Here is a 20,028-nt window from a genome sequence, read left to right on the forward strand (position 1 = left end):
TTTGTAAAGAAAAGTTGAAAAAATTTTAATTTTTTAAAATAGGAAAACGGACCTCCCTTGAAAAAACCAACGAAAAATTGCAGAAATTGTTGCTATTAGTTCCTTAACTGCCCAGCACATTATAGAAAGACTTCGCCACGAAGATCTGCGCCAAATAAAATATTTAATGATGCAGTTAAGGGGTAACACCACTGTACACGCGTAAAATAAACACGATTTTTAAAGAATTTTTTTGTATAGAAGGAAAGGGGAAACAATCACTCTGATTTGGGAAGTTATTACTTATATACTAAAATACAAAACTACAAAGTTTGATCGAAAAATTTTACAAAATGGCGGCATTGGAGACATTTTTGTAATGTGGTTTCTCTTGATGGAGCTCCGCGGCACGCAGCACAGAGGGTGCAAATTTTAATCTGGAACAAAGAAACATTTTTTTTTCTTAATCTAGATAAGAATAGCTAGAGACACACGTAGGGGATTTAAAAAATATTTATTTTTGTGGAATTAGCAAGCATTTGAGGGAAAAAACTCTATTTTGGACTAAAAAAACGGCACTTAAATAATTATAACAATCGTTTAAACTAATCTATCGAAAATCCCTTACGCTCTTCTCTTAAGAAGGTTATTATACAGACGTAGTGAAAAACCTGATTAAAAATATTTAAAATTGTTTGAGTTATGCTGCGTGCCAATTTCAGAAAATGTGTTTTGAGAAAAACGCGTTTAAAGTTTGGAAATTTGGAGAAGTCGTTAGGTAGCAGTCACTAACGCTTGGTTAAAAGCTTAAAATATTTATGAAATAGAGTTCGGTAACGTATAAAACTTTTTGTTCTGTATTTTAAAAGGTTCAAAGAATTTTTTAAGCTTATAAAAAAAATCAATTTTTTGAAATTTCTACAGTGGTGTTACCCCTTAAGAGGTGGATTGTTTGCAAAGTTAAAGAAACCCCCGATATAAGCGTTCCAAAATTAACGAACGAAGTCAAAAAATACTTAGGCAAGGTCTGTTACCCTGACACTGTTCGTAGAGTTCTGCGCGCAGAAAATGTTCATGGAAAGACTGCCCGAAATAAGCCGTTGGTTAATGCTCGTAATAGAAAACAAAGTTTCCCAGACAACATTTGAACAAAGACATTTCGTTCTGGAAGTCCGTTGTTTTTGCGGATGAAAGCAAATTTAACCCTTTCAGGTCTGATGGGAAGTCCTACGTTTGGTAAAAACCAAACACCGCGCTTCTAACATGTAATTTGCGCTCTACAGTTAAACAATGCGGAGGCAGTGTGATCGTATGGGGTTGCATGTCCTATTCAGACGTCGGAAATTTAACATTTATCGATGGAAACATGAATAAAGAGATGTATCTGGATCTGCTAAAAGATAATTTAGTACAAAGTGCGAATAAAATTGACATTAGGGATTCGTTTAGATTCTACCAAGGCAACGATCCCAAGCATACGTCTGGTATTGTAAAAACTTGGCTTATCTGGAACTGCCCACATATAGTACAGAGTCCAAATTTCAACGTTATTAAGAATTTGTGGTCAGTGCTGGGAAATAAAATAAGAAACCATAATATTCCTAATGCTTCTGTTCCGAGTATGCAGCAAAGCTTGTAGAATATATAATTCCCGATTAAAAGCTGTTCTGAATCAAAAGGGATACCCCACTTATTAGCCGTAATCATGAAATCGAAATATTAATGTGTTTATGTTTTTTGAATACTTTTAATTTAGTGCATCATTTAAGCTATGACCTCAACACTGTAACTGAATTATTTTAATTTGCCATATCTTTCTTATGAATAAACATTTTTTTTTATTTTTCGTTATTAAATAAAACATGTTATTTAAGGGGTTAGGCCACTGTAGAATTTCGAAAAAATCGATTTTTTTATAGAAATTGATACTTTGCAGCTTCTAGAATATTATGCAAACAAAATTAAACCGAAAAAAAAAAAATTTCTTTCAAATTTCGCGCATTTCCTGCAGCGCGTCAGTTGTCCCTAAAATTACTATATGCATTAAATTCGCGCCTACTCAGAAGATAAGTGTAACTGCTTACCGAACATTCACTGAGTGATGCGGCGAAAAAAGCACGCTCCAACATAAAATCAACCAGAAAAGTAGCAGAGGACAAAAACTTCAACTCAGAAGGGCAATTATATGGAGCTGGTATCGCAGATTAAAGGTAAAAAATTTTATGTAGTTGAATTTATCATATTTTGAAGATTTAAAATCAATTTGAAACTTTAAATGCTACTATCTCAAAATACTATTTTTTGCATCGGCACGCAGCACAACTCGGCGAGTTTTTAATATTTCTCTTTGAAATTTTGTACACATATTAAGGGCATCATTACGCAGTGAAACACGTACGGAATTTTCGATAAGTCACTTAGAAAAATTTTCATATTGTATATAAATTAAGAGTCACTTTTTTAATCGAAAATTCAATCTTTTATTTCAACATCCACCAAATGAAATTTTTAATGAATATTTTTAAAATTCCGTACGTGTTTCACTAGCTATACCTACTCATGCAGATTAAGAAAAAAATTGTATTTTGTTCCAGGTGAAAATATACATCAGTTATCCTGCGTGCCGCGGAGCCTTCTAAAATTTTCATGTTACTGGAGAACAGCTACAGCACCGTCATTTTTAAATATTTTTTGATCAAAATTTGTTTGGTTCATCTTCAATACATAGACTATAACTAAAACCGATTTTTTATTCGAGCTTCCCTTCCCTTCAAAAAAAAATCGTCAAAAATACGTTTTTTCAAGCTGTTACAGTGGCCTAGCCCCTTAACAATAAAAAACATAAGATTTTTTTCTGTATTGGAAATACCATAAAATATATTTGATATTTTAATAATTTTTTTTGGCTGCACTTTGGCTGTGAGTCACTGTATGCATAAACTTATATGTGAAGTTTATATGCGCATAGGAACTTTTCATATGTCACTTCACGAGCAGTTACGAACCACCCCCTTTTACTGTATTAACTAAATTTCACTCATGGAGTTAACTAAAAACGTACAATAAAATTGTGATTTGGAAGTAACGTTTCCTTCCGTTTACTTCGCCAATCTGGATGTTAAAAAAAAAAACCTATCGATAAATTGACAAATAAAACTCGAGCCCTTTTTTTACATATAATCTTTGTATTTTTAGTTATCATTCATTTATTAACATTCACTACAAACACGAGTGTATATCTTCTTATTACCATTTCTTTTGTTTCTTTTATTTAATTATTTTTTGTTTCTTTTTTCATTTTTTTTTTACTCACTTACATCTTATTACCATTTTTTTACGTTTTTTTATTAAGGTTCTCAACTACTTTTATACTTTTTATTTTATTCTCAGATTACAAATACATACGTAAACAATATAAGTATTTAGTTCCTGACAGTATGGAAAATTGTAAAATCTTTGTTTTGTGTTTTTTTTTTGTTTTGTTTTATTTTAAACTTAGTTTTAATGCATTCTTGTAGGATTTGTGTTTCTTTAATAAATCTGTTGCTTCTAAACCATTTTTTGCTTTCATTTTAGTTAATACGTAGGTCGTAAAAAAGTAAAAGAAACTTGGTAAAACGTGTAAATGTGCTCTTACAACAAAATTTGTGTTCGTTTAAAAATTTTTTGGCTGCTAGCGCTCCAATTTAGAGCTTTTGGGCAACAATGAAATCAGGCTATTGTTGTAGTATTTTGTTTTGGTTGTTACAAAACAAAGCCGAAAGTAGCACAAGCTCAGTCCACAATTCTCGCCTTAGTTCGTGCTTCCTCCACATAGCGGTAGCTTGTGCGCGTTTTACGCATTTTCAAATACTCTTTCGAGGTTTTGCGAAATTTTCGCCGCCACGGGTTATGTTACTAAAAACTCAAAACTAATTTCCAACGTTGATTTACTAATTTTGATACAAAACAAAAAATACTAATTTACGTCTGTTTTTCGGTATGCAGTTTTTTACATGCAACGCTATTAGAACATAGTTAGGTTTTGACTATGAGTACAATGAATTCGTATGACTCCAGAGACACATCGTTGCTGTTGTAGGCAGGTGTTTAGACGGAAGCAGCAAGTGTGTTGTGTTTCCTAGTTATCGAGATATCATCATTGTTGTCTTCCTAATGTATGTAAATAAAACTGTACACTAGAATTGTGTATGTATTGCGCTTTAAGCCATTGTGTTATTGTTTCCATTGGCCTGCGAGCTGGCTTAGGCTTCCACTTCAATGGCATGTCTCCAGCCACTCATATGCTGAATGTACTTTATCCCACGCCACATATAACCAACCACAAACAACCCAACGTAACGGCTCAAGGCCATTGGTGCGCGGCTCCATATGATCGCTCGCAATTATGAACTGGCATATGAATTCGGGTATGTCCGCATGTGGAAGCTAACTGAATGCTCATTTTGAAACATTGCTCAGTGGCAATACGGCAAGACGTCTGTACAAGATGTATCCCATTGCGCTGACAGCCCACACACTTTGTTTAGCGAAGTAACTCTGGTTAGTAGTCGGTTGTTAGTTTCGCATGAAGCCTGCATTTATACTTTCTTAACCCTAAACTTTGTGTTTCTTTCTCTTGTATGTGTGGTTCTGGCATTTTGATTGAGTTTATTCATTTTTTATTTCTTTGTTTTCTTAGTTATATTTCTGTTTGTTTGTTTTTTCTTTATTATTTTTGGTTATTTCAGTTAAATTTGCACTTTATCAAAGTAATAACCGATTTCTTTTGTTTTTAATGTTTTTGTTTATGACGTGGTTCAATGAGATGGGCTCTGTAAGTACACATTACAAGAAGAAAAGATCATAGAACGAAGACACACATTGGTTTTTAAAACATTGAAACAATATGGGAATTCTGATATGCAATAAAGTTTTAAGTGCAAGCAAATAATGATGATGATGTTAATGTGGGATAAAACAAAGACATGAGAAGAAAATAGAGCTAAAAATAATTAAAATTAGCGTACAATAGTATTAGCTAAGCTCCAGCTTAAAAATTTTATCGTAAATTGGTCATTAGCAAGTAATAGTAAAACTTAATCAAATTTGGCTCTTTGCTAACTATACTCTGAAGTAGACATTTAAGAAGTTATTAGCACTTTTTTTTTAGTATGTAGCTTCTACTCAAATATGAACGAGACGTTATCAATGACATATGGCAAAAATAAATTTTTTGTTTTTTGGTAGGACTGTTATAAGCTTACATGGCAAATTTCAGCGTGATATGTCACATAGTTTGTTTTCTGTGCTACTGTAAACAAGTCAAGCACGAGTGTGTTCTTCGAATTTAACGATGGAAATTCAAGTTGAACAAAGAATTTGTTTGAAATTTTGTTATTCCAACAAAATTTCGGCTTCAGACGCCTTAAAACTGTTGCAGACAATCTATGGGGACTCTGCTCTATCGCGTGCACGTGTTTTCCAGTGGTACAAATCGTTCAAAGAGGGCCGTACATCGGTTGAAAACTTGCCTCATGAACGACGTCCAGCAACATCAGTAAACGACGAAAACATCGGAAAAGTAAAGGAAATTGTGCTTGAAAATCGCACAAATCGCAAAATCGGTTAACGCTGAATATTATTTAGACGTTTTAAAGCGTTTGCGCGAGAACATTCGTCTTAAAAGGAAGGAATTGTGGGACAACAAGTCATGGTTCTTGCATCACGACAATGCGCCAGCTCACACGTCACGTCTTGTTCGCGATTATTTGAACAAAAATAATATTAATATCGTTCCGCAAGCACCGTATTCGCCTGATATGGCTCCATGTGACTTTTTCCTGTTTCCCAAGCTCAAGTTGCCGCTCCGTGGAAAACATTTTGAGACAATTGAAGTCATAAAAGAGAATTTGAAGAACACACTCGAACTTGACTTGTTTACAGTAGCACAGAAAACAAACTATGTGACATATCACGCTGAAATTTGTCATGTAAGCTTATAGCAGTCCTACCAAAAAACAAAAAATTTATTTTTGCCATATGTCATCCGCGGACCGTATTATTGATAACGTCTCGTTCATATTTGAGCAGAAGTATGAAGAAATTACGTCTTAGTTCTTAATAAACGGTTCACTAGACAGGACTAGTTTAGCTCTTCTTTTATGTTGCATAAAAAAAATGCATGACAATATCAATAGCAGTATGTCATTAGTGTAAAATGCACCTAATTCTCTTTTTACACGATTTTCTTTTAGAGAAAAAAAAATTTTTTTTAACCTTTTTTGAGTATTTGGCCGAGCTCGAAAAATCAAGAATTTGTTTCTCCTTTTTTTGAACTGCAATGAACGGCAAGGGCGTAAACCATGCCATGATAATAGTTTTATCAAAAAAATTAAAAATTATCTACCAAAATTATTTTACTATTACACTATATACTTGGGTTTATTTTCCTTTAATTCCTCAACTCTTTCTTACACACCTCTAAAAAGTTGAGGAGCTTTGTCTATGTTTAATTTTGAAGCAGATCTTTTGGCATTCTTTTTTTTTCATTTAATTTTATTTAGTTTAATTATTTTATTTTATTTTGCTTGATATGCCTTCAATTCAATGCATTTAATTTAATTTAATTAAATTTTGATATAATTTATCATAATTTTTTTATTTAATTTCATTGATTTAATTTTATTTGAATTTATATATATGATATTGATATGATTATTTTGTTTTATTTTATTGTTTTAATTTTATTTTGTTTTTTTTTTTTTGTCTTTTTTTTATTTGCTTTTTCCTTTTAATTTATATTAATTTGGTTTGATTTAATTTTATTTGATTTGATATGATATGATTTTTTATTTTATTTCATTTCATTTTATTTTATTTTATTGTACTTCATTTCATTTTATTTCGTTATATTTTATTTCATTTCATTTTATTTTACTTCATTTATTTTTATTTATGTCTATTTAATATATTTTTATATGTTTTTTAATATATTTATTTTATTTAATATCATTCATTACATTTCATTTCTTTTCATTTTATTTCATTTTAAATTCATTTTTTTTTTTAATTTTATTTTAATTTCACTTCTTTTTATTTTATTTCATTCCAATTTTTTTTATTTCATTTTATTTAACTTAATTTAATTTTCTTTTATTTTATTATATTATATGTCATTTCATTTTATTTTGTTTCACTTAATTTCATTATATTTCATTTCATTTAATTTAATTTCATTTCATTCCTTTTCATTTCATTTCATTTCATTTCATTTCATTTCATTTCATTTCATTTCATTTCATTTCATTTCATTTCATTTCATTTCATTTCATTTCATTTCATTTCATTTCATTTCATTTCATTTCATTTAATTTAATTTAATTTAATTTAATTTAATTTAATTTAATTTAATTTAATTTAATTTAATTTAATTTAATTTAATTTAATTTAATTTAATTTAATTTAATTTAATTTAATTTAATTTAATTTAATTTAATTTAATTTAATTTAATTTAATTTAATTTAATTTAATTTAATTTAATTTAATTTAATTTAATTTAATTTAATTTAATTTAATTTAATTTAATTTAATTTAATTTAATTTAATTTAATTTAATTTAATTTAATTTATTTTAATTTAATTTAATTTAATTTAATTTAATTTAATTTAATTTAATTTAATTTAATTTAATTTAATTTAATTTAATTTAATTTAATTTAATTTAATTTAATTTAATTTAATTTAATTTAATTTAATTTAATTTAATTTAATTTAATTTAATTTAATTTAATTTAATTTAATTTAATTTAATTTAATTTAATTTAATTTAATTTAATTTAATTTAATATAATTTCATTTTAATTTATTTCTTCCATTTCATTTCATATTATTTTATTTATCTATTTTTTACCTCAAGCTGTCTGTTTTTACTCTTAAGTTTTTTTTTTAATTCCTCTATAGAACGGATCTGTTAATAATCCTTTCGGATCTGTTAATAATCCTTACTCGTAAAGTGCCCAGAAATTTAAAATTTCCGTCATAAAAAAATTTAAGTTTAAACTTGACTAAAAATCTATTTTTATTCACATGCTGAAGCGAGATTATAAAAATAGTAAAATGGCCTGGTTCTCGACGAAATTATTCTCTTTATTCTCGATTAAATATAATTTAATTATATTTTTTAGTTTTTTTTTCAAGTTTTTTTTTTTACTTTAAAAACTTGTTTTAACTTCGTATTTTCATTCAATTCCTTTAAAAATGTGAAGCAAGTTACTTGAACTGGCAGCTTTGGTAGCCTTTATATTGGCATCCTTGCAAAAGCCTTTGCAAGAAATCACTCGATAAGTTACTTACTTCTTCAATCGCGAAGCAAGAGTCGGGTATGGCGTACGCGCCTACCTGGCGTTTTGAAAATTCATAAATTTAAGGAGTTCCCGCAATAGCGGACAGACCAGTAATGTTAAATAAGTACAATTTGATGCTAAAATAAAATAAAAATAAACTAGAATAGCCTGTCAATTTGTGGATTTTTGTCCCTACATACTCGCATACCACAAAAAAAAGAATAGTCATTTCTTTACATTTTAAAAGCGAGAAAAGGTATGAATTTCTTTCGAGTAATTTTTCCTAAGCTTTAGCTACAATTCCAAATATATTTTATTTTATAGGCATATGTCTACGTATTTTAATTAACGGTATTCAATAATCTATCAAATGCTCACTGTATTTCATTTGTTGGTAACAACTGTTAAAAACTGTCGATTCTTCTTAAAATGATAGATGGCCAAATTTAATTGAATTTCTACTACATACCATAAAATCATGCAAAACAGCCAGAATACATACATATCGTATGTATGTATACGCCAACACATAGAAACAAGTAGTAGAGTCACCAATTCACAGTCATAGAGATTTAATCATTCACATTCAATGTAAATAATTACAGAGCAAATAGAAAAAGAGGAAAAATAAAATAAAATGAAGACACATTCATTCATAATTTCACGCATTCATGCATCCATTCATATTCGTTTTGTTGAACTTGAGTTTTTTGCTGATTCGTTGGCAACCTATTTGGCAAATGAAAACTGCAACTTGTGTTGGTTAAAAATTAAAACTTGAGCATTATTTTTTTAAGTATATTTTTATGGAATAATTTAAACCGTTTGATAAAATTCATTAAACTAGAAGAGAAGAAAAAATAGATAATGGTAAGTAAGTGGAAAAGGAAATGAGTATAAATCGATATAGAAATAAATGTGGTGAAAAATGTGTTATGCTTATTTGGATACAATGGCGTTAATGGTTCATATAAAAATTAGTAACTTAAACGTAAGTTAAGTTAGTAAGCGAAGTAAGCTAAAGAAAATGCGGCATCAAATAGGTACGTTAAAAACAGCCACTAATAATAATGAGTTTAATATACATATATGTATGTATGTAATAAAATCTAGCGAAATTCAATAAATAAATGTTCAAAAATAGTAATAAAAAGTAATAAATAAGCAAAATGAGATAGTTTACAATTCATATCTAGGCGCAGAGAAATAATAATGAAGAAAATATTAATAAGAATTGTACGCAAACAAAATATGCATGAGTAAACGTATTATCTTAAAGCATTATATTGTAAAAATATATTAAATATTAAAAAAATAGTTTCGTACTTCGCATTCCTGATCTGGGTATATCTCTTTGAACGTTCGCTCGATGACTGCGTATCTATAGATGGAAGAAAAAAGAATAACAAAAATAAGCAAGGACGTTATATTACCGCTAATACGTGTATTTACTCACTTTGACTGTAAGCCGCCACCAGGAGGAAGACCTTCAATATCCTTACTCTGCAGTGCTTGCAATACATCAAAGTACTGCGTGAGTTCATTGCAATCTATTTCATCTGGAAGGCAAAAGGAAGAGTGTAACAGTTGTTAGAAATTTTAACATATTTAGGTGACATTTTAATGAAGAATAAAATGCATTACAGCTAGACGTTAGTAGTATATTAAGAAATTCAAAAAATTTATAATAATATGCTAATGTAGCCATATACTGGTTTTTTGGATTTTACTGGTTCAAAAAAATCTGATGCGTTTCAATATTTCGTGAGTACATTGCTAGTTAGATGATATGTGCTAATGTCTGCTTAAAAAAATATTTTAAATATTTTACAAATTTTTTAATTGTTTTAAGAGCATACATAGGGTATATATTTGGTTGATGATATTGGAGCGAAAGTCTAGTTGGCATCTTACCCATGTTAATAGAAAAAACTTTCACTTTTATTTCAAAACCTTGAAAACTAGTTGAAAATTTGCCTCTAATAGTTGAGAAACAATAGTAACTAATACGTTTCACTAATTCGTCGAACCTTAGTGCCCTGCCCATACTTTATACGAATTCGCAGAGAGTGCTCAGAAAGGGAAAATCCGAAGAAGGCGTTGTCACGCACTAAAAAAATATTCGAATTTAAATAAGCCTACCATCTTTGGGAATTGTTCTATGGTTAAAATGTCACCGCTGTTGTTGTTCTAGCAGCATAAACATTATCCATACATGTACGGAGAATGCTGCTGAAGTGACAGCCATTGGCCCTATATAGATCCGGGTCGACCCGGTAGTATAGAACCGACTGTCGTGGGAACGAAAAGTCTCTGTCTTTGGAGCAGATCAAGATAATTGCTTACATTCACATGTAGGTCCATTTTGACCGAGACGTAGAAATTATGGCATTTCTTATAATCAATATTTTAGATCAATAGAACAAGAAACTCTCGGATTGTGCCCCTTTGAACTCTTTGAACAGAAAATCTGCGCTGATTTAAAATTAAAAAAAGCTTCTTGAGAAGTACACTCGAATTAGATTTTAGAATTTAATTGAAAAAGCAATTCAAGCTTGTGTCCTATATTGCTGGTAAGCAAATTTCAAAATCGTGGGCATCACTTGATCCCGAATTTTCATAAATCTGTATTCAATATTGTCAATGTCGTTTCTGCGACCAATCCCAGGAGATTCGAATGCACCTTCTCCTGGAAAGTAGCGCTATAGCGCGGAGAAGTTTGAGACATCTTGGCCAATTGCAGCAAGAAGAAAGGTACATACGCTTAATCCAACCCGGCTCTATCCTGAATTTAATAAGGGAATTGGGTCTGAATGAGGTACTGTGATGTGTAGATGGCACAAAAGACCATAGGGTCGAAGTGCGAACCTCATGAAGAATCTAATCTAAGCTAATTGTGGGAACAAATTTGTACGAGTATACATCCCATTTTGATATACGGAAATTGTCAGGTTTCAAGTCATGAGCTTTAATAACACACTTCTAAGGTTTTTTAAAGACATTACTCAATTGAAATTTAAAAAATAGTTTAAACAAAAATAAATAAATGGCGCGTACACTTCTGTTAGGTCTTTGGCCGAGCTCCTCCACCTATTTGCGGCGTGCATCTTGAAAGTTTTAAGCCGACTCCGAACCGCAAATGATTTTTATGAGATCTTTTTCATGACAGAAAAATACTCGGAGGTTTGCCATTGTCTGCCGAGGGGCGACCGCTATTAGAAAAAACTTTTTCTATCATTTTGGTGTTTCATGCACGAAGAAAATAAAATATAGCTTATGTATTTATTTAACGCGTCGTCACTTTAAAGTCATTTACCGTCGTTTATCGGTCCAAAAACTATCACTCCTGCTTACTTTTTCCCTAAAATTTGTAGCTGTTCAATTAATAACACAAAACAGATGCATGCATGCAATCACATCTAAGCAATTGAAAAACACATACAAAAAATATATCCGGTAAAAAGATAGGAAAAATTCTATAACACGAACCTTGATTTCTTGATTTTTTTTCATATAAGCGCTACAAATTAATTGTTTACTCCAAAAATTAGCCTTTGAAAATCAATTACTTCCCATTTCAAAAACCACAGTTCTAGTTAAAGAATTTCAACTGTATGAAAACAATCTCAAATGGTATAAGCCACTACACTTACACAGCCATGCATGCATACCTATAACTTAAATTAGGAAATTTATGGAAAATAATAGTTCTAATAATTAGCATGAGTTAACAATCGATTTGGCATTTAGAATAATAAATAACTTCAAATGTGAGTATAACAATAACAATCTTAGTTTAACATACAAAATAAAAACGAATTTTGATACAACGTACCTTATGCTCACGCTCTTTCTAAACGCACTGTTTCTAATAACGCTCATATCTATGATAGATCGAAACGTTCATTATTTTTCATTATCAGTTTTAAATGCTTCCGTCAAGCAAAACTATGAACCTTATGAAATTTAACGAATGGCAGTATGCGAGATTGCAAATCAAAACAAGCACAAACAAAAATTAAAGAAAAAAAAGTAAAAGAAAAAAAAAGAGTGTACAAAATGTTGAGCGCAAAGAAAAAATTTTGAACTAACTGAAACTCAAAAGCAATGTAGGATTAATGTAGGTAAGATTTTGTTTGTTTAAGTGGCCTCACAAGAGACTACACAAATGTACACAGACGAAAGTACAAGTCGGTAAGTTTTATTTCTTTGAAATTTAAGATAGGAATTTATTTCTTAATTTGCAAATTCGAGTCTGGCAACGCATCAAAATTCATTTTTACATTTTATTACCAATACCAATACTATGTTAATCTTTTTTTATATTTATTGCACAATACTATTTGCATTTATAATTGAATTCCGTTTTCATATATTACAGTACACCTAAATAACTGCTATTACTTTACAGATATTTAAAACTTTTTTTTTCTCTCCCTGCTTCGCTGCTATAGTACATACACACATTTACATACATAAAAATCGTTTATGGATTCACTTATCGCATAAAGATGTGCAGTTTTGATTGTTATTATTGCCTTTTTTCTTTGTGTATTGCCTCATTTAATACTCAAAATTAGTTTTTGAAAACTTCAAAACAAATTAATGACTGTTTACGTGAGCATAAGGACGCTACTAATTGCTAGAGGATTGCAAAAAAAAATTTGTAATTGTTAGTATAAAAATAAGCAAGGTTGTATGAGGTATGGAACGCATAAAATGTTTGGGAATAAACTGAATGTTGTTTTGAATTTCAAAAATGCTGATTTTTCAATATCATAACATCACTGAATTCTAATGCAGTGGATTCTAGGAGGTAGCAATTAAGTTAAATTCTATTTTTGGGTATTATTCTTTTTTGTTTTGGTTTCTTTTAGATACGCTTTAAGAGTAATACTGTTTATTAATAATATTAAGTTCGTTTAAACGCTTAAGAGAAAATAATAAGTTTAAAATTATTTCATTTCCTTTTGATAGCTTTACGTGGCTTTTCAATTTCAATTTCAGTTACTTCGTCATGATGTGGGTATTTCTCTATATAACAGATCTGCGATATGCATTCAATAAGAGTGCGCCAAAGCTATAGTCTTACTTTTTGCAGCACTGTACATTTTTTTAAATTTCATTATTATTCAATCATTCGTCACACTTGAAATATATTGTGGCATCAAATCCTGATAACTTTTCGCTTGCTTTCCATTTTAATTTTAATATTTTCACTAAAGGCTACGCAGAGCACTACACATTTTGCTAAACTAATTAAATTTATCTACTTATTTTACATTTTATTCCTTCACGTTCGAAAGCCACTTTACAAACATTTACTATGCGAATTTCAAATTCTCTAGATACCATATTATTAATTCCAACTATTTTACAATTCTAGGTGTACGAGCCTTTTTGCGACATTCAAGAGAGCTCTTTTAAATGTCTCGTGCTCATATGAGTGCGGTTATAATGTAGAAAAGGGGTAATAGAATAAATGTTACGAGTCGTAGGAATAATCCTTGGCAGTCATTGTAGCGAATTCATTACAGAGGACAAAGAATTAATTAAGAATCTAAAAGTACTTGAGGGATAGCATAATTCGGTATTGACTAGTAAAATGTAGGTATATCAAGAACTTATGATTTACAAAAAAAATTTAATAAAATATAATATTACATTTAAACGCCTATTTAACTTGAAGCACATATTAACTAGAATAATTTTCACATTTGCACTTAAAAGGAACAATTAATAACAAACTTATTAAAACCCGAGTTAAACTCGCGATTGAATAGGTAGATGACTAGTGAATGGTTTTGGAGTTTATCGATAATCTTTTTTTTTTTTATTATGCTCACTAAAAATTTTCTGTAAAGGGGGCCACACACGCGCCATGCTGACACCACCAAATGATTGCACCATTAAACGCGATCCACATACCGCACCAGCCCTACCATTTTTGTGAATAAAGACAAAATTTGTGCGGCCACAATTATAGTGGCTATTGTCCTAAAGATAAAATATTTAAAGTATAGTAATGATAGGTTGAAAAAAAGCTTTTTTGAAAGCTGAACTCTGTTTACTACTTAAAAAGTTCCTCGAATAAACAAAATTCGAAATACACGGCACAAGCATGCTGGTACAATCATGAGAATTATCAAACTCGTTTTTATATTGCGCCAGCAGAGAATAAAAAAACACCACAGGCACATTCACGATCAAAAGCGTTCCCACGCCAGTCCGTTCCACGTAACCGGAACGACCGGATTTATATCCGACCAAGGACTGTCACCTCGGCAGCATTCCCGGTATATGTATGGGAATTGTTTATGCTGCTACAACGATTACTTGATGGTGACAGCACGCTGTTGTGTGCTGCATGGACCCTTTACAATTTCCTAATTCAAGTTAATTATTTTATGAACCTATGTATATATACCAGAGATGCGGATAGTCAACTAAATTTTAAGTGAACTTCACTCTTAAAAGCCACTAACGCTAATGGTAGTGGTGCTGGTAATTTTTTACCACCAAAACAAAACTGTTATATTAGTTATACTAAAATAAACTTTCAATTGTCAGCTTAAAACTGGCACAATTTCCACTTAATAGTCTGAATAGTGGGTTAAATTTTTCTAACTTATGTAATATTATTTAGTTGTTATTTTTATACAAACATACGTCTCATAGTTATATAATTTTCTTGTTACTTTTTCACTTAGTTGCGATTTTTTCACCACCGATGCTGAAGGTTTTAGGAAATTTTGCCACTACCACTACACGGCGCTTAGTTAAAATTTTTTACTCAATACACCATTTCTAGTAGTTGAAAAAAATGTTTACCACTACTTCAATTAGTGAGTGTGCAGAAGTATACAAGCTAACTCTGCATTAGTATAATTGAATAGCTAAATATTGCACTACTTTATAAATTATTGGACTATCCCCATCTCCAACAGGGTTGGGCACTTTATACTACCACTAATATTTAGTGGTAGTTAAAATAAGGTAAGTTAAAATAAATTCCGAAGTGTGTTCATTCGTGTACGCACAACAAATTCGAATTATAAAATAAATCATTTTCATTATTGCCTAACCGCTGATGCCCTATCAGTTCAAGAATTACGAATGCCGTATATATAACATGTACACGTAACGTCAAAACGTCTACACCTAGATTAATGATTAGAAACAAAAAAGTCGATTTAAACAACCTCTTGTTAGTTTCTCGATTTGCTGTTCCAACCGTTTGTCTGCCTCAATAGCTTCTTGAGTTGGTTTTGGTGCGCCCGGGAAAGCAATTATTATTATGCTCATATTATCTCGACTGCCCTATAATGATAAACACACTCTTGAATGCAAATTCAAAATATTTAAGGGTATATGCCATTTTTGCGAACCTTATGCAAACAGGTATCCACAACTTGATTTGCAACGTTCACTAAATCGTTAGTGATTCTCAGCCTCGAATGAACAAAACTGCAGACATCCTCATTGGTCATGACATCCCATATACCGTCGCAGGCTAAAACTAAAAACTCATCCGTATCTTGGCGACTATCTCCGGTTCCGGCGACACGAGTTGTTCGCATTGGCCCTTTTCTTTCACATTTTTAAAATCATAGTCACCGAGCGCGCGCGATACCGCCAGTGTTCCGTTGACACGTTTAATCATTACACTACCGCCGGCATTGTGTATACGCTCCTTTTCTTCAGGCAGAATGGGCTTGTGATCTTGTGTAGCAAATACAGGTACACCTTGTCGACATAGAACCGCGCGCGAATCACCGCAATTCGCAATGTAAACTTGTGTTGGCGAGATGAACGCACACACCGCAGTAGTCCCGCCACATTTCTCCGCATTTTGCGTCAATTCGGGCAATTCCCGCATTACTTCGTCGATATGCAGAAATCCGGTGCGTATGCCCTTTATGTGATCGCCATTTTTAAATTCATCCGTGTTAATGATACTATCGAGCAGATGTGAGGCGCAATGCTCCGACACCTTGCAGCCGGCATGACCGTCAAAAACGGCAAAGAAACTCCAGTCCTCCAAACCGCTTCCAAGATCGGCACGCGCATAATACGCGTCCTCCATTTCGCAACGCCAGCCTTGCATAGAGCTGACGCCGAAGAGCAATTTATTGCCTTCGCCATGATCATTATGTTTAGTAGTTTTCGGCTTATCCAGGAAACCGCCCATTGCTTTTGTGCATGCTGTGTTTAATGGTGCGCGGGTAGCAAAGTAGCTGAGACGTTCGGTGGATCAATTGTTCGGTTGAATAGTTGACTGATAGATACACTAATATTTGTTTTTAATGTCAAAATTATATTTTATGTATGCGTTTTTGAGATCGTCTACGGAATCAATAACAGCCTGAAAAGCGAAACAAAAGAAATTATTAGAACAAATAAGCATAATTTCGATTTAAAGGCCCCTAATTGTGAAATGAAGTTATTGTGTGGCAATAACAAGATACCTTAACAAGTGTTTAATCGTGATTAACTCCTAGTTCATACAAATTATTTTACTAACGAATAACATAACCCAGAAATTTAGAGATTGTGCATATAAAAATCAAAGTTATTTTTGCAACAAGCCTACCCGCTACGAGGTTGGTATATATTAGCGTGTACTTTTGAGGCGAATCGTCACTTTGAAAAATCAATGATTACACAATTCGCAAAAGCAAGAGCATTTATTGCATACAACATCCGCAAAATCTCATATATAAGAGCCATATTACCATGGTGAGCTGATGCGAAAATGGCAATATGCGTTTGGTCGATTATCAGGACTGCCACAAATTGAAAATACACTTGGCAGGCGACAAACTGGCTGACGAATTGCATTGCACACACTGTATGTATATGTATATGTATATATGAATTCACATACATTCACACATCTGTTTAAGAATATTTGTAGATAGGTACATTACTTCCTTTTTTATCAAGAATTACAAGCCATGTAACTTATCACTGTTCATTTTTTGTAAATTTATTTCCACACTACCTTTTTTGGTGTTTATGTTGGTTATGTGAATGTTGAAATCACTTTTCTTCTACTGCTTAGCAAAATAAATGAAAATTTTGTGTACAAAAAAGAAAAACACAGCGAGCGCGTTAGTGTTCAGAGATGAATAACAGGCCAGAACGTTGTGCTTCTTTTTACACATTTTCATTTGGTCACAAGCGGCATAAGTGTTTGAATAGGGGTGCTATAGAGGCACCTTCAACTTTTAGTAAACGGTCACACGTGAATCGGCGAGAGACGGCAAAATAGAGAGCAACGAGTGCGCCTTAAAAAACTAAAGTAAAGAGTGCAAGGTTTTCCCTCTGTTAGTACCTACTAGCGGAAGAATTCATGTTTTATCTAACGAATATCAAATTTATATAGCGCATATGTATGAAAATTATGATGAAAAAAAAAACATTTATTTAAATTCAAATTTTACTTTTGAGCAAAAATCACATCTGTCAATAAAATCAAAACATTCGCCCATGTAAATAATGTACCCTTGCCCGTTATCCAAGCAAACATTAACGTACAATTGTGCAATATTTATGTCTCCTTCAAATTTTTTAATAATCATACAAATTAATCAGCAATAAAAGTAATTTGGACATGAGACGCAATATGTAAAATGCGCGCTGAGCGGAAAAAAGACCTGCAATGAAAATTTTACAAATCCAAATCAATCAAAGCACCACCCACATACCCTGCTCATCTCTTGTCAGTTTTAACTACATACATCAGTAACAACCACTTGACAGAGCTTCAAGTATCTGAAATGCATCAAACGCAGTGTTGGCTTTAGTTCATAGCATTATGGCGTCAACGAGATGGAAAATAGCCTCGGTGCTGTAACGCGTAGCCATTTCTCAGGTGCACACACGCACCCACACGCTGGGGGCAAAACGCTCTTTGAAATTACTATAAACGTTCTCTCAATTGCTCCTCTTCTAAAATTAGAAAACAATATGACAACATCACCAACCAATCGAAAACGATTGTTACGGCGTATCGAACTCTGGCATCTTTTCTGCGCCCGAGATATGGTTTAAACCAATTATTTAGAAAAGTATATTATAATTTTTGATCTTACTACTTTTTATTTACACAAATCTAGCCGGTGGACGTAATAAACGGTATTTGCTTTTCACTATAAGAGCCCTCATAAAAAAGTAAAAAAAAAAACATGGGAACACAAGTACACGATAAAATTTTTGGTTATGGTACACGAGTGTTCAGCCTTTTCCCGTGCCATTGTCATGCGCTTCAGTACTTTTCGTTAGAGTTCACAAGATTTTTTACAAAACAAATGTTATACAAATTAAATACGCTTATTTACAAATTGAGATTTCTTGAATATACAGACGCCTCCAATTCGCTCACCTCAGCAGCAAAGCGAATGATATGATATGACTTCGCCAAAGATAGGCTAGTACGTCCTTAATATTAATGTGTGACTCGCAAATATTTACTTTTAAACGTAGGTACTAGTATTGTTTTATTATATTACTTGTTTGCTGTTTTCAGTGACCTTTCGCCAACAATTTTTTAAATATAAACTGTATGCAAAAACGCGACCACGACAAAACGACGAACAGCGAATGAGAACAAACCGCGAACGCGAAAAAATGGAGATGGCTGCAGAGATGCCACCTCATTAAATCAAAGGAGAGTAAGCATTAATTTTTAAAGGAGGAACTGTAAGAAAAGTTATGTTGATTTTTTGCAAAAGTATTTGTAATATGAAATTATTATTATAATGACAAATATTTTCTGTAAACCACGATAATTCGCACTCAGGATATTTGGAAACTACAGTAATTAGAGAGCATTCATACAGGGCAACTTTTGTCGGCACAACTTAGGGAATTTTTTGTATATGAAAGCGGTCTTAGGTAAGTTATCAAAAAATTATGTGACTTGTGTCCCTTTATCGTATATTTAAGTGGCCTTCTACTTGAAGGTCAATTATTAGCAAATCTCTACTCTAAAACATGTTATGGATATAATATGGACCTCCATTTGCTATTTATGGACTATGAACAAGCCAACATGAAATAGCCAACAAAGTCGTGTTACCTAAGAAGCTACGGTGTTCCAAAAACAAGATAAAAAACAACTAGACTGATATGATTGAGGAACACATGTTTAAGGTGAGACATCCAAAGAGTTTGTAAAAAACTAAATAGACATTAGTTGTGTTAGATAACTAAATTAGCCATCACCAGCCATCAACCTCAATCCAAAGAGAGGAAAAAGCGATTTGCCACCCTTGTAAAAGCCTCTAAAACAAGACGTATCAGTTGAATTTAATCACACATTTTTGATTGAGTATATAGATAAAAAAAATTAAAAAATGAACTTTGTTTAAAAAAAAAAAACATTTTATATAAAAAAATGGGTTGGATAAATAGAAGATAAAATTACCTAACCCTTAATAAATAGAGTTCGCCTTCCTCTTACCGTAGTATTATGCATGATAAAAAGTAAGATAGAACTAGGTCCGTTCTTTCCATTTGTCGATCATGATTTTTTTTTTTGTTTTGAAGTTTCCCAGCATTATAAGGTCTTTCCCGAAAGAGTATGAGAATGTTGTGCAAAAATAAACTATCTAAATATAAATTTAAATAATCAATTTCAGTTTTTACGTGGGATTGATTTTCAAGAATAAAAAAAAATAAAATAATTGGAAGTTATAAGGGATGCACAAATACCGAATG

General features: G+C 31.7%; 1 protein-coding gene across 1 annotated transcript; it reads right to left on the bottom strand.

The window, feature by feature from the left end:
• Positions 1 to 9,088: 9,088 nt before the first annotated feature.
• Positions 9,089 to 18,931, bottom strand: LOC129236106 (protein phosphatase 1B). The gene is given in 7 exon segments (XM_054870313.1): positions 9,089 to 9,147; positions 9,631 to 9,685; positions 9,761 to 9,863; positions 15,507 to 15,624; positions 15,693 to 15,853; positions 15,856 to 16,669; positions 18,671 to 18,931. Coding segments are annotated over 6 exon segments (1,104 nt in total). The 5' UTR covers positions 16,496 to 16,669; positions 18,671 to 18,931; the 3' UTR covers positions 9,089 to 9,120.
• Positions 18,932 to 20,028: the final 1,097 nt, after the last annotated feature.

This window comes from Anastrepha obliqua, chromosome 1, assembly GCF_027943255.1.
Source record: "Anastrepha obliqua isolate idAnaObli1 chromosome 1, idAnaObli1_1.0, whole genome shotgun sequence".
Taxonomy (NCBI): Eukaryota; Metazoa; Arthropoda; class Insecta; order Diptera; family Tephritidae; genus Anastrepha; species Anastrepha obliqua.